The sequence below is a fragment of the Poecilia latipinna genome, unplaced genomic scaffold (genome assembly GCF_001443285.1).
Source record: "Poecilia latipinna isolate Pla-1442-1.1 unplaced genomic scaffold, P_latipinna-1.0 Scaffold760, whole genome shotgun sequence".
In the NCBI taxonomy this organism is placed as follows: Eukaryota; Metazoa; Chordata; class Actinopteri; order Cyprinodontiformes; family Poeciliidae; genus Poecilia; species Poecilia latipinna.
In genome coordinates this window covers 129,986-146,477 of record NW_015113376.1, presented here as the reverse complement: position 1 = coordinate 146,477, position 16,492 = coordinate 129,986, and the positions used below count along the sequence as shown (strand labels likewise).

Sequence of the window (16,492 nt, the reverse complement as noted above, 5' to 3'; positions counted from 1 at the left end):
TCAGAGCCATTAGCAAGCCTGAATGTGAAGCTCCCTGCAGGCGCGGAGGGGAAGAAAATCACAACAGAACGAACATCCTGTGCAAGGCGTTCCTAAAGAGCTAAAAAAAGAAAAAAAACTAAGTAAAAAAAAAAAAGAGAAACAAACCCTTAGTTATAAAAAAATATCTCCCCAAAAGCCGGAGAAAAGCGGACCCTCAAAACAGATGTGTGTTTTGCTCATTTGCATGATTGGGGAGAGAAGGACTTTGAAGATGCCTTTTGATAACTGAAAAAAAAAAAAAGCAGCGCAGCAGCAAAAAGTCGCTGGAAGAAAATCACACATGAAAATGTTTAATTCATGTGCCGACTTCAGTTAGAAGAACTATCTAATGTGTTGGTATTTTATGGAGATTTTCTGGCTGAACGCTCCTTAAAAATGTTTTTTCTTTAAAGATCTCTTCCTCCTCCAAGACCACTGCTCTTAATCTCACTACTGTTTGCATAAAAAACATCAAGTAAAGATATTTTTAAAAAGTTTCCAAGGGAAAAAAACTAAAACATTTTATTGATATGGACGTGAAAGATGCTGTGATTCATTCATGTTTCAGATCTCACTATCTTCTGCATAAAATGGCAGATTTGGTAAACAAGGACGACTTACCAGAGTAGAAATAATTAAAAACCACAGAAGTTTGTTTTTTATTTTTATTTGGAAAGTGCTAATTTAGTCCAGAAATAATACACTATATCTCCTAATGGAGAAGGTTTTCCCCAACAAAATGGTCTCATTGCTAAGCTAGTGCTAGCTTAAGCTGCAATCTGAAAAGTATTTTCTCTCTTTTACCAAACAAATTTCAATATTAATCTAGATTTATCCATGTGTTCCTAATAATATTCTGAACATCTGAGTATAAAACATGGATCTAATTTTGTTATATTAACGGCATATTCCACATATAACTAAACGAAGCTATGCTAAAGGGATCCACAATTAGCGATAGCAACAGCCTTTATCTGAAAACATTTATTTCAGATGTAAAAACCATACAGTAAAAATGCAGTAGGCTGTTTAGTTTTTATAAATGTAAATACAATTTTATATTGTTTATGCTGCAATGCATTCTGGGTAGATGACGTATGCTAGGTGCTACAGAACTAGCTTCATCCAACCAGAACAGTAATTATTGCCCAATAAAAGTAATAAAACTTGATTTAGAGCGCGTTCAAAAAGAAAGCAAGAGGAAATGAAGAAGACAATGATCAAATTGAGGAAGAGAAGATATTCGGCCGAAAAATCTGGTGTTTGTGCTGCTTGGAAATGCTAACATAGAAGGAGATTGTTGTTTGCTGCAACTAGCTTCAGTTTTTAACTCAAGCTGTTTACAGTAAAAATCAAAACATTTCCTCAAATATATTAAAATGGTGTATTAAAAATAGAAAGATGTTTCATGGTGCCTGTAAAACATCCATTTATTATCTTCCTCTTTGTTTTGATTTTGTGTTTGCTGCTTCTAATGCTGTTAGCTCCTGCTAATGCTGTTAGCTACAGCTAATATAGTAAACAGTAGATCACAACATAAAATTACAACATATTTAGGCCAAAATGTTCAAGTAGCCGTGGATCCCTTTAAAGCTGATTCAGCAAAGTGGTAAAAAGTTTTTGCCCCTTTTCACAAAAATTACATTTTGCGTGTTAAAATATCCGTAACTGTTAAAAATTTTGAATCTGTTCCCTTTATTTCTTATCTACCTGAGTTTCTGCACCTTGGATCCTGCTCATCTGGGTCACGCTCAACTCCATGCACTACTTTCTGTTTTTAATATCTGGAAAAGAACGAGGAAGTGCATCCATTAGTGATCTGAAAGGTCAAAACACAACAGGTGTGGCAACAAGTAGCAACCAAATTACTACCTTCAGTTTACTTTGACATCAAAACAAAAAAATATGGAGACGAATGTAACTGCATTGTGATTGGCTCACACATCTACAGGTTAAGGTTAAAGGTGAACTAAATGTTTGAGCACCTGAATCACAACAGATCACAGCTTCAAGTTTTTGTTAATTAGTTAAAAAATAAATGGGGATTCTTTAACATTTTGGGGCTAAAATCCAACATGTAATCAACATTTCCTCTTGTTTTCTATTACAGGAATTAGCATTAGCGTCTTGCTAATGATATTTAGCGTTTTAAATGTTTTCTTTCTTGGATATAATTTGGAAAATAATTAGTGAAATTGTGATCTGCACAAAACAACAACAACAACAAAAAAAACAACAAATGATGGATAAAAAAGAGACACCAGACCTCCACTGATCTCCTAGCAACCTCATGAAGAGACTTTTTATTAAATTAATGGACAGTTTTGATAATAAACATTCATTTTTTGTGCATTTTTAAAATCCTCCTTTGGCCTCATAAAAAGAAAGGGAAATATTTCTGTAATTTGAAATGTTGCCTAAAGAAACATGTTTGTTTGAACTTTTGCTCAGATTTTTTAGGACAGGTGATTCATGAAGTACTTTAAATCTTAAAGATATAGTTTGATAGCTGAAGTGGGGTTGCTGAGTTAGTAATGAGCAGTAAGTATCCTACCTGCAGTCAGCCGCCACAATGTTAAACTCTCATGAGCTAGTAATGTTAGCAGCTATTTGGAACCAAGCTAACGGCTACTCAGAGGGAAGCTAAGAGCTACATCGATTCAAGCTAACGGCTACTCTCAGGTTAACTCAGCAGGTCTTGACGTTTAACAGAATTTTTTTTTGTTAAATTCTGTTTAACAACATATTTTTCCCATGTTATAAGTGCAATAATCAATATTAAGGAATTATTTACTTAAAACAAGCTCCTTTATCTTGCTAAAAAGTTACTTGTTAGTTTTGTCTTATTTTAAGTGTGCTAACATATTCGCACTAGAAACTAGACAAAAAACACTTAGTAAGATTTTCTAAACTTGGATCACACTAACCGCTGGCTACTGCAGGTAAAATAGTGACTATTCGTAATTACTACACACAACCCCACATGTCCTCTTAAGATATTCAAAAAGGGTTCAAAACATTTGAAGAGTTGACATTGTCATTCCACAAAGCAGCACACACGATTAAAAGGTTTGCATTTGAGCAAATAGCAGCTCAGACGAACTCCTCAAGAACCTGGTTAAAGGTAAAAAAAAATCCCTTTACATACGCAAACATTCATTCTTTTCCTACAGAAAAATGCCATGAGCACGACGGAGTATTAAGGCCACACTAAGATCAAATTTAAAAATGAAATTAAAAGGATAAAATCTTAACAATTTGAGAATAAAGCTGAAATATTTTGAGAATATTGTCAAAATTATTTTTATTCTTCCACTGTGATATAAATAAGTCAAAATATAGTAAAACTTTAATAACATAAGAATAAATATATAATAACATAAGAATAAATATATAAAATTAGTTTTTTTTTATTTAAAATGTTTTCCACTGTGAGATATACAAATTATATAAGTGGAAAAATAATACAAGAATAAAGTTGAAATAAGATGAGAATAATGTCATAAAGTTCCTTTTTAAATTAAATTATTTTTGACAGTGTGACATAAGCAAATCAAATAAAGCATAATTAAATAATTTTTGGAGATTAAAGTCATAAAATTACTTTATGTAAAAAAAATGTAATATAAACAAATTATTTAATAGAAAATAATAGGAGAATAAAGTGGAAATATTTGAAGTCATATTTCAAGAATGAAGTCTTAATGTTATGACTTTATTTTGATATATTTCAGTTTTATGACTTTATTCTGTAACTGTAAATGTTTTATTTTCGTCATGTGGCCCTAAAACTCACGTCAGGAACATCACAAACACAGAAGTTAAAACAGCCCATAAAACCACCTTCCACCAATGTTCACATTTACATTTTTAATATTTACAGTTGCTTAAACAAGGATGTGAACAACTCAGCTCCATATTTACACAATATACAGTAAAGGTCAAAACTGTGTGCTGTTCCGTGTTTTTACGAGTCCATTTTTGCATCCATTAAAGAGAGTAAGTGGCTCGTAGTGCAGCGTGAAGTCCGGAGGCGCGGTTCTGTCCGCGGCCTCCTCCTGGATGAACACCGGAGCGTCGGCCTCCGCTCACATGAAAAACTCCTTTGCGTTTTCACCAGAGGCGTTTTTCCGGCCCTCAGTCTGGTTGTTGTAGTGGAAATCTTGGCTCTCTTCCTGCTTGGCCGCCTTGACCTCACGACTCCGATACGTCTCTTTTCTCCTGTAGAGGAATCTGGCGGTTATGGCGAAGACGGTAACGATCACAAAGATGGCGACCGCTATGACACCTGCGGGGCAGAGAGCATTCGCAAACACAGAGACGATGTTTGGGTTGTGCAGCCCGGAAACACAGAACCGACAACGTCAGAAATCCTTCATCATTTACAGAATTTATCGATACCGGTTCCATTATCGATTAGTCGATTCAAATGAAACGGACATTTGAACATGAAACTCAACGAGCCTCGTCTGAAAATATATTCTCATTTATGAAATATGAATTAAATGTTAATATGAGAACACAGATAAATTAACTTTGCACCTGAAATTCAAGCATTTTCCAGGACTTCAACACCAGCACAGCTAGTTTGTAGTTATTTTTATGTTTTATGTATTTCTCATCTGTTTCTACACTTAAAAAAGTTTTTTCATACTTCAGACTTGTGACTTAAAATGATGTCTCAACAGTTTTGCATTTAAAGCAATAAAATATTTCCTTATTAATTAATTTTTTATATTTCTTTTACTAGCTTAAATAGCTACCAATTCGATTAATCGATTGTCAGAATATCGATAGATTACTTGAGTACTAGAATAACTGATGATTTGAAGTATTTATGTGTGAAAAAACTGCAAAAGAAGAAATCTCTGACATTTCCACTGCGCTGAAACTCCATATCATGAGTATAAATGCACTGTAATCATTTTTGTGGTCAATTAAATTTTTAAAGAAAGAAAAGAGAGATATGTTGAGGTTAAAGAGAGGGCAGGCAATTATTCTCCAAATGCATAAAATGTAAAAATCGCCTGAACTCGGCTCATTCTCTGTGAATCCAGCAGTAGGTCTCAGCATGTCGTGGTCAAATCGTCCCTTTTTGCCCTGCAGTCTGTTTCTTCAGCTAACCGTAAGTCAGTTCGCTCATTTCTCCAAGTTTATATTAATTGGAATTCCAGAATAAGTCTGAAATCAATTTCTCTCAGTATCTTTGGTTTTACAGCCCTGAAACATTTGAAGATAACAGAGGAAAAGAAAGAAGCTTCTCCACTCAGCTCAGCTGTAATTAGTTTTGTGCTCTTTGTGTGCCGAGTGCCAAAGTCGCAAAGATTCAGTCGATTTTAAGCGACTCGAGTCGAGCGGTCATGGTTCCAACCGAAGCAGAGGAGGAGAAATGAAATGTATTTCTGATGGAATATTTCTCACTGCTGTGGGGAAAGTTTGATAGTTTACGGAGAACCTACCTCCGATTAATGCCGAGTCCGACTTCATGGCGTTCACCAGAGGCTGACCAGAACCAACAGAACCAGACTGGTCTGCAGCAGAGAGACAGTAAAGAAGAGTGACAGGAAACTAGATTTAGAGTATTTTTAATGAGAATAAGAGCAGGACAAAGACATGCCAGCAGAAGTGATGACCAGATTGTGCTAATAAAACAGCAATATAAAGGCAAACAAGGACTTAATAAAAAAAACAATTGGCTTATAAGTAACCGTAATTTTAAGTACAGTTGATCCCCGCCTAGTTGCAATTAAATATTTGCAGATTTTCTTGAGGAACTTGACTTTAAATTAGTTACTTTTCTTTCTAGAGAGTACTTGATCAAACTCTAGTCCATTTTCCTACTAAGTCCGGTTCGCTTGAGGAGGTGTGAATGCAAATCAAACTCTGTCCGCCTACAAACCTCGGTCTCGGCCTAGTTAAAGTAAACCCTGGTGCAGTTTGAATGAAAATGTGAACGCCAAGCGGACCGGAGACCACTCCAAAGTGGGGAAATGGACTACAGTGCAGGGCATTCTGGGTAAATAATAATAACGAAAAAAACTGTTAGCCTAGCGTTAGCACAGAGCGAGAAATGGCTTGTGGTATTTTCCCAAAGACAAAACAGAAATCCTATAACCACTAAAATCTGACGCTACTCCATTTTTGTTTACAGTTTGTGAATTAGGAATTTGCGCTCAGTGTCTTGTTCAGGGGTTTTTCTGTCATTTCCTTCAATAGTTCTTGGTGCAGCGCCCCCACAGGCGAGGAGGGGAACAGGTTTTGACACAGCAGCAACTGAAAATGTAACAAATGTTGCAACAATAGAACTGAATCAATCAGACTATCAGGTGGGAAAACTTCCTAAAATATTAAAACGGAAATGCATCTTATGAAGCTGAGATGTTAATTTACTGAGATCTGGAAGGTGTGAAATAACTTTGGTCTTCTGTTGTTTCCTAAACTGCTGTGTACATAGTCTACATTTCTAGATGTGTATATGACCTGCATGTGTATTTATTGTCTGTTTATGCAGTGACTATTCTATTCTATTCTATTCTATTCTATTCTATTCTATTCTATTCTATTCTATTCTAAGATGGTTTCCAGTGTGTGTACTAATGCCAAAAATTGTTGATCATGATTGATTTGTAAAAGCAGATAAAGCACCCAGTGGTTGTAAATAAGTTTTATAGTTACTGTATTTAAGTTTACATGTATAATTTTAATCCTGTGCCGATTAAAGAACGTCCTAAATACATTCAAGTGCGTCTAGATAAAAATCATTCCAAGCCTGAAAATCTCAAACCTTTTGGGATCAGAGCAGAAAAATCTCCAAGAAGACGATGAAAATGTTGTCTAAGAAACATTTGTTTTGTTTTTTCCTCAGTAAATATTAATGTATTGCCCATCTGCTGATAACTTAAACACCATCTGTGAATCAAGAGAGCATAAGGCTGGGCAATTATTTCCAGAACAAGGAGAAAGGGCCTGTGCTTGTTTTTGAATCATATCTGCAGCTGCGGCCTGAGGATAAAAACTCTCCACTGAGCTCCGACCGAGGCCCATCTGCTGTTCAACAGAACCCTGGCCCAAATACGCTTTTTTACGCACAGATCGATCCGTCATCTAGGATTATTTTTAACAAACAGAAAGAAAACTATTTAAATGCAGGCATTTGAGAAAATGAAACACTCTGAACATTAAAGTACATTAAACCAGGCAGGGGGAATCTAATTTATCTTTCTCTGGTTTAACTGGTTTCAACCAGAAAACCTTTAATGTTGCTTGTATGAAACGTAAACGGGTCACAATCCAACTTTCTATTGTTTCTCAAAGCAGATAAGAGATTTTAAGACACACTTTCCTGATAGAAAATGGTGTGGTCACTTATTAACGACAGAAAAAGACAGAGTGAGAGATTTAACTTTAATGTCAGATTCTCACTGCAGTAAAAGTTGAAGAAACTCACAAAAGTAAATTTCCTGAGTTCCTTCTCACTCGGCAAAATAAAAGTTTCTCTGTTCAATCATATATTAATTGTTTATAACACAGCTGAAGTCAACTTTACCTGACAGGTGGTGCGTGTTCTCAGCTGAGTAGGGATTGGCTGAAGCTGACGAGCCGCAGTTGGACCGGACCAAAGGTCCGAGGACGACGACTGGGCTGGTGTCCGGGTGGAGCAGAGCCGCTTTCAGAGGGCTGATGGAGTTATACCGAACCACAGAAAGACAGCCGGCGAAGCCGAGCGCGCCGAGCCGAGCCAGGTCCGGATCCAAGGAGTCCGAATCTGAGAAACAATCAATCAATCAAGTTTATTTGGTAACACTTTATTTGAAGGGGGTTGAATAAGACTGTCATAAACATGACATAACACCCGTCATAAACATGACATAAGCCTTCATGAATATTTATGACTGTTGTTATAAAGCGTCATTCGGTAAATTATGACACTTTTAATACAAAGTTGACATTATTCAAAATGTCTTTGTTATGACAACTTGACATTAACCAAGAAATCATTACTGATATAAATTTGTTATAAAAGTATTACTGATTGCACTTTAAAAATTAGGTAACTTTATGTTATTAAAGGTAAAGTTTAAACTAATGATTTCTTGGTTAATGTCAAGTTGTCATAACAAAGACATTTTGAATAATGTCAACTTCGTATTAAAAGTGTCATAATTTATCGAATGACACTTTATGACAACAGTCATAAATATTCATGAAGGCTTATTCATGTTTATGACGGTGTCATGACAGTCTTATTCAAGCCCCTTCAAATAAAGTGTTATCGTTTATTTGTATAGCACATTTCAGCAACTAGGCAGTTCAAAGTGCTTTACATGAGTGTCATCGTTAAAAACATCATATATGCTCAAACCAAGTGGGATTTTAGCCTTGATCTAAAGGAAATCAGTGTTTCGGCTGTTTTGTGGTTTTCTGGATGTTTATTCCAGATTTGTGGTGCACAGAAGCTGAATGCTGTCTCTCCATGTTTGGTTCTGGGGATGCAGAGTTTCTCTAGATCTTTCTGCGACATCAGTCCTCTAATCCTGGAGATGTTCTTCAGGTGATATAAGACCGACTTTGTAACTGTCTTTATGTGGCTCTGAAGGTGCAGGTCTGAGTCCATCACTACTACCAGATTTCAGCCTGATCTCTAGTTTCTAGTTATAATAACTGACTCTAGATCGTTCTTCTTTAGGTCCAAAGATAATAACCTTAGTTTTGTTTCTGTTGATAGAAGGCTGATTTTGTAACCATCTTTATGTCTCTGAAGGTTCAGGACAGAATGCATCTTTCTTTTTAGACAAAGAATTCAAAAAGGTTGTTTGAAAACCCCTTTGGTCTAGTTAATCATGATACGCACAAACATTAGGCTGTCACCGAAGCTCATTGCTTTGTGTTATTACTCACTTCAGCTCATAAAAACATTCAATCCAGCTGACAAGCTGCTAAACATGCAGCTTTAACATCTGCATCCATCACTCCATGGGACAAATCTTCCCTCTCTGCCTTTATCTGTTAATTTCACCTACTCCTTCCTCTCCATCACTCATCTGAACTCCTCACTGCAGCGTAAACAGCAGCTGCTAAAGCCGACACAAACAGCTGCATCAGATGACTGAGAGCTGACTGTTACCTGAACACATCTGCATGTTGATGAGGAAACATTACAGCCGTCTCTCAGCTGTTGCTCTGCTCGCTACATCACGTCTCCTCCAGCCTCCCTGTGTTCCTTCTGGCTCCATTAGTTAGCCTGATGGATGACGAGGCTGGGGGGAAGCGACGGGAAATCCACGTCGCCGCTGCTTTTTCTGATTCTGATTTGACTTTGTACGCGCTCCGGTTCGACAGAGGGGGTCGTGGGTCACATTTTGACATGAAGGGGGTTAAACCCTACAGACAGCACTGGGCTGGGAGGATCGCTACATCAGAGGAGATAAAATTCATACCAACTGGGGTGACGAAAACACTCTGCAGGCAGATTATTTACAAAATATCATTAGGTCTGTCACTTGCTACAAATGTGCGCAAACTTTTATCAATATTCAGCTGATGTCTAAAAACACAGTGGCACCATTTCCATTAAAGAGCCAGTATAATGTATTTTCCAGACACATTGTGAAAACTACAAAAATCAAATATGACTTAAAAGAAATTTGACTTCTTTGAAATTGGGCCTCTGTCTCTTTAAAAACTCCAGATCATTCTGAAACTCCACCTTCAGAAAGTCATCACATTAACCCTTTAACAGCATTTTTACCAGCGTTTCATTGAGCAGTAGCTCGTATGATGAACTCGGCAGATGTAAAGTTCCACCAGGTGTTTGCTAATTGCTGCTGGCTAGTCTGAAGGAGCAGAGTGCGGAAGCCGCAAGCGACGGGTGCTCTGTTAAGCAGAAGCTTGTAAGTTTGGAAAATGCAGCTCCGAGGAGGAGGAGCTTTGTCCTCAGAGGCGGGGCTATGTCCACTGAGGCGTTTTGCACAGTTGAATGGTTGCCATGGAGATTAAATGATAATGATAATATTTTTTTAAATAAATAAATTTATTTATTTATGCTGTGATATTTAGTAACAGAAAGTGGACTATAAACAATTTTAAGAAATAGCTAATAGAAAGAGAAACTCTCAAAAGACTATTTTAAGATGTAACAAAGTTTGACTTCTTGGAAGAGAAATATAAAAGGGACAATTTGCTGCAGAATGAGGTTGAAAACGTTTAGAGGATTTAGCCAACAAAAGCCCAAAATTAAACTAGAATCTGCATTTCATTGCTCAGCAAAGAGAAACTAGAAGCAAACACAAAACTCATAGAAATGAATTTGTGTGGGTGGATTTTTCTTCACTTTCTGTTTCAACCTCAAACTTTTCTCTTAAATCATCTGGATTTGTCCTGCTGGTAACGTATATATTTACTCTCAGAGCTGAGAGAAAAACAAGGCCAAGCAGCCCAGAGTTTGAGCTGATGAGTCAAAGTGTTTTTTAACCAAACGGACCTTCGTCCATCCTGACTTACCCGGCACTCGGCCCAGAACGAGAGACCTGAGGCTGCCGAGTTCTCCAGCGAAGCTCAGGTTGAAGTCCTCTCTGGCGTTACCGTCGATCTGATGGAAAATAAACAGAACAATGCTCAGTATTTATGGTAAAGAAACAGGTGGAAGATCATTTTTATCTGAAAGGAGAGAAAAATTCCTCAAACATGAGGAGCTTTAAAAGTAAATCTGCTGTAGGAGATAATTTTCTCCACAATCATTTCAAGCCTCCTGCTTTCTATTGGAGAGCACTAAAGATAAAAACAATTCACAATGATATAAACGGATAAGAAGGGGCTCATATTTCACTGGTTCCTTACAAACGCCATGAATCAGGAGGCTGCACCAGAGCAAGACGAGGTCACCTTCTTATTTATCTCACTGTGTTTATAATTACACACACACACACACACACACACACTGGCTGCTGCTTAGATGCATTTCCCCTCGTATATCATCCGAGGTTGTTAACAAGATCGGTGATTCAGTAAGCCCAGATATGATTAGGAAGCTTCATATTTCATGGCTTTCGGCTGCTCTGTCGGAGTTTCTTCCAGGAAGTGACACGTTAGTGCTGAGCGGAGCTTCAGGAATAAAACGCAGCTCGGTTCTCTGTTAGACTTTTGCATAATTTACGTGTCCTTCAGATGTGAATCTCACTGCCAAACGAAGGCTGAACAGGTATAACATTAATTAGCTTCACATCTCGTTAACGACGACTCGCCCTCCACCTTAACTGAATGTTAAAAGCAGAACGGAAATTCACTGAAGCAATTAAACATTTGACAAAAAAATGTAGCGATCTGTACAGAACGGTTCAATAAGTGGACTTCACATCTGCAGGTACAGATGCAGATGGAGGGCAGACAGTTAATATTATGATCGCTACTTTTTATTCTCTATTATGGACAGGATACTGTAGCTTTAATAAAGTTTGCAGTTTCCCATTGCAGTTTTGCCAAATGCACTAATTTTGGTGAAGCTGAAAAAACATAATCTCATTCAAGCACGAAAACTTTCCAGATATTTCACTCTGGAAAGCTGAGATGAACCAAGATTTATAGCACTTCTTCATTTGTTCAACAACAACAACAATAATATATTTTTAAATAACAGTTAATACTACGCTGCCCTCTCCAGCTGTGCTTTTCACGTAATGATACAACATGACGCAAAGCTAATAAAATACCTGTTTTACATGATACCGACCTTTTAAAAAGAAACACTAGTTAGTTTTTAGAAGCCACTGGTCCAAAGAGACGCTGGTTGCGGACCTTTGATCTGGTCCAACTTCTGGTTTCCGGTAAATTATCTCTGCAAAGCTTTGATGTGTTTTGCAGTTTGTGGTGTAGAAGCAGGAAGAGAGGAAGCTCTAGGGGATCCAGGTGCTGCTCGGTGTCTGTGCGTTGCACACTAATGAGGCGGTTTTACCTGCATGGCCACGGAGTCGGCCGACCTCCTGATGGTAACGGTGTGCAGCAGCCCGTTGGCCAGCCCCCTCATGCTGCTGCTCAGCACCTCTGCAGCTCTGCCGCCGTCAAGCTTGTACCTCAGCTCCAGCTCATCTTCACAAGCGAGACAAAACAAGGAAACGATTTAAATCTCCAAAACCGGAGATGTTTTCTCCTCTGTGAGAAGGGCGCCTTGTTGTTCTGACAGTCTTTCTGCCAACAGACTAGGATTATGTGTTTAATCTGTTTGATAACTGCTGGATTAGGAGGATATTTTCCTCTCAATATCAGAGTGGATTTATTTCTTCTAAAGTGGAGACTTAACAAAAACGGTTTGGTCATTACTCAGAGCTTTAGCTGGAACCAAATACTTTCAAGACAATATTTCTCTACAACAGTCTGTCTCAAACTGCCCCCTAGTGGTCAGCATGGGACTGCATGTAATGGCAGTTTATTTGCCGTGACTTGAGCTCAAAATGCGATACATAGAGCCAGTTTACAAAATGGCTGTGGTTAAAAATAATAATAATGGATAACTAGCCTAGAATCGGGTAATTCAAAAGAAAAACAGAAAGAAAACAACGTCAGAAATACTTATAAGATTGGAGGAAACCAAGTCAGACTTGCTGAGAGTTTTAATCTGTCGTTCATGAACAATTCGATTCTTTTGAACGAGTCTCAGTTGGTGAGAACTATTCTTTAGTTTTATATGACTGATCCCGTGTTAGGAGCTATTGTAATTTTTATTTAAATCAAAATTATTTAATTGGTGATTAAATACAATTGACAGAAATGTGTGGATAATTTTTATACTTAATAGAGCAGAAGATTTTTGTTTCTGCCAAAGCCAGTCAAGTTTACCTTTCTCTTACTATGCAAATGGTCCTAAAACACTATTAATGCACACAACACAACTTCTTTTTTGATTTCCATGTGTTTGACATCATTGCAAAACCTAGAATTAAAAACTTTCAGAATCTGGAAACGTCCCAGACGTGTTCATGGTTTTGGTCACATTTACCAAGCAGCGTCACCGTTCAAATAAACAACAAATAAAAAAACAACAATAAGCGCATTAAGAGACTAATATTCTAACTTCAGGTATATGAAGATGACGTGTTATTGTTTGTTAAATAGGTTAAGTGGTTCTCTGCCTGAAAAATATTAGGTAATGATCAACCTACCTGATGTTGCTACATTAATTTAAAATAAAAAGATAATCAGTAAAACTCTTGTTTGAGCTCCAGCGGTTTTATCTGTAGTCTTGGTTATCTAAGGGCAAAACAAGGAAAAAGCTCTTAATTGGTTGTTTTACTTTTAGGATGTCAGCACAAAAGCGTAATGCTTCACTTCCTATCAGCTTCCTTAAGTCATTAACAGCAGGAAAAAATCCATCAACAGCAAATCAAGCTGCAAACTGCCATCCGTGTTAGATTCCTGAATAATGAGAGGCTGAAGTTCAACTTCTGGACATATTTTGCAGATAAAACAAGCTTCCAGTCATTTCTTTAAGTGGCTTCTCTTTTCTGCAGAGTTTGACTTCATGAAAAAAAAGAACAATAACAGTTTTTATGAAATATGTGAACTAAACATTTGTTTTCTAAAGCTTACAGGTTACTGTTAGAACGTTACAAAGGAAAGAAAATCACACAAAACAGCAAAAGCAAGTTACTTTTTAAGAACCTAAAAGTTACTTTCCAGAGATGATAGGTTACTTTCCAGACTGCACTTATTTCTGTAAAAAATCCAGGTTATAGTTTGGAATTTGCCATGTTTTTATATGTTTAGTTTTACGTATTTCCCAGAACTTTCCCAGAACTTCATGCTTGCTTTGAAGAGGTTTTCAGGGCTACACAATTTTCAAGAATTTACCTAATATTTTTAACAATTAAAATAGTAATTTCTGGTACCCAAAGGCTCGTTTTAAGGTTAACTCTACATAATGTATACGTAATTTTCAAGAATATCCAGGTTACTTTCTGGAACTGAATTCAAATAGGAGAGTTATCTTAAAAGTACAAACCAATTTTCAGAACTTTTGTCAAAATTGAAAGAAAATGCAAATATTTAGCAAGTACACATAAATTGCATTACATTCACAGAATCTACAAGCCCGGAAATTACAGAATCCATTCTGAAATTTACTTTAGAAGATTTACACTTTATGTTTCATTATTTACAGGCGGTTTTCTAAAACCTACAGATACTTCGCAGCTACTCGCAGGACTTATTATCACAGACAACATTAAAATACACAGTGTAAATAAGTACAAATACTTACAGGTTACTTTTACAGAACTTGAAAGCAGCTTACAAGTTACTTTCACTGGAGTTCAAGTTTACAAATTATTTTTTGATAAGTTGTTCTTCATTTATTTCATTCTCCAGAAAGAAAACTCACTTATAGAGTCAAAAGTAATAAAAACAACATGAAGGAAATCCTTCAGACTTTCCAGTAACATTCTTTAATTAAATTTTATTTACTGCTTAAAAGATTTAATGAAGATTATGTTTAAATGCCAAATATTTATAAATAAAGATGTATTTAATTTATGATGTAACAATTTATTCACTGTATAACTTCATTTTATCCTTTACATTCGACCCTCTGCTGGAATGACCTCCTGACCCGTACCGTGCCTGTTGATGAGCAGAGCTAGATACTGGTTGAAGTGGGAGCCGACGTGGAGCAGCAGCGCCGGACTCTGAGTCGTCCTGAAGCTCAGAGAGACGTTTTCTCCTCTGGGAAGCGGGTCAGAGTAGATGGAGGAGGGCAGGTCGCTGCCGTTTCTGCTCAGCTCGCCGAGCTCTTTGAAGGCGTAGCTGATCGACGTCCCAGATTTAAAGTCGGCTGACACCTCTGGAAGAGAGAGAGGAGATCCCTTCAGAGCGAGGCGTATGGTTTCCTGATGCCTCACAGAAAAACAGCCAGCTCAATGTCAGATTTTATTTCAACATGTGAAGATTAATGTTTGATGTTTAACGGAGACCCATTATGCAAAATTCACAAGTTGGAGGTTTTTATACTTCTTTTTGGGTCTCAATGGCTTCTAAAACAACATCCCAAGTATCTAAAAAGACAAATCCAGCTGATTTTTGGTATTTTTAAAAACCTCCCAATTGCTAAGTCACACTGAGTTGTTACCTAGCAACCCCAGTGGAGTTCCGCCCGTTACCTAGCAACCCAAGTTGAGCTCAAGCACGTTTGGTCACCTGGTTTTACCAGTTTACGTATGCAGCTAGAAATGTCAAGTGTTTTGTTGTTGACTTACCATTTAGAAATAGTTTACTGCATTCTTGTTGGTCGTGCAGGAGGCTACACTTCTGCTTTTCAAAGATGTACAGTTGTATAATTGTGTGTCTGTTTGCAGACATTTTTTTCATGATTCATATCCAAGGAGTTTCTGGTTTTCTGATCCTGCCTGTTTTTGACCACTGCTTTTGCTAGTCCTTACTGCCTGGAGAAGAGTTCTGACCTCCTGTTGCTGAACCTTGCCTGCCTCTGACCCTTCCTCCAGTCCACTGAACATTCGATTTTCCTTGCCTGACCCTTGACCGTTTTGACTTCTGAGCCTCTGGTTGGTGGATATTTGTCCCATTGTCCACCCAACCCTCCCAAGGCTGGATTCCCAGCCCCTGTGGATCCCCATTCCTGACCTACCAGTGTGACCACACCCTGCAGAACCCTTTCAACACCATCTCATTATTTATAATAAAACGTGCCACTTGTCTTGGCTGGATTTTGGGTTCTGGCTGGTTTTATTTAAACGTTACAAAAATTTCTATCTAAGAATGATTTTATTCAAAAATTGTAATGAACATGTTTTGTATTGATCAAAGACGCATCACCCCCTGTAACAGGTCAAATTTAATTTAAATTTTTATCCATTTCTCTCTTAACTAATAGGAGAAAAGTTAATTTTCCAGGATTTTCAGAAGTGGCGTTCCTCCTGCGAAATGTTTAGCTGAAGTATTGCTGACATTTTGAGAACAGGTTTAATAACTTCAGTGTCTCTGACTCATTGTTCAGTGCTGTTATTTAGCCTCTAATTTACAGCTCAGTCCAGGCAGTAATTAAACGTAAATGAACTAAAAAGGTCATGTTGTTTATTAGATTTTTAAAAACCTCTCTCGCGCTTGCTAAGGGTGACTTTGTACACGACCCTTTAACACATGTGGAGTCGGTGCCATGTGGATTCAGTTGTTCTAATATGATTTGAAATATGAAATATGGTTTTGTAATCATATTTTCTTCAGACTTCCATTTCTAACTAAGGACACTGGGGCCTGCAGGTATATGTCGAAATAAAACCAAAGAATAAAATGAACATTTAGTTTAAAAATAATCCATTTAAAGTCATTGAACAGAATACAGCATGAAATGAATTAATTGCGTCCATGTTCAACGTTTACACTCGTACTTGAATATGGCTGCAAACAGATTTGAAATATACAGCCGTACTTGTTAGAAAAGCAGAATTGGAGCCTTCTGCACAAACAAGAA

At 37.2% G+C, this 16,492-nt stretch overlaps 1 protein-coding gene across 2 annotated transcripts in view; it reads right to left on the bottom strand.

Annotated features, from left to right (window-relative positions):
- Positions 1–1,583: 1,583 nt before the first annotated feature.
- LOC106955691 (contactin-associated protein-like 4) overlaps positions 1,584–16,492 on the bottom strand; it is a 107,131-nt gene continuing 92,222 nt past the window's right edge. The window contains exons 19-24 of one of the 2 annotated variants that reach the window (XM_015046006.1): positions 14,624–14,848; positions 11,969–12,102; positions 10,522–10,609; positions 7,568–7,786; positions 5,481–5,552; positions 1,584–1,805 (exon numbers count right to left, since the gene is read on the bottom strand). In XM_015046006.1, the coding sequence (XP_014901492.1) occupies positions 1,786–1,805; positions 5,481–5,552; positions 7,568–7,786; positions 10,522–10,609; positions 11,969–12,102; positions 14,624–14,848 (758 nt within the window). In that variant the 3' untranslated portion in view covers positions 1,584–1,785. Of the gene's footprint in view, positions 1,806–3,666; positions 4,310–5,480; positions 5,553–7,567; positions 7,787–10,521; positions 10,610–11,968; positions 12,103–14,623; positions 14,849–16,492 lie in introns of those variants that run through there. The other variant, XM_015046005.1, reaches the window with a different exon arrangement.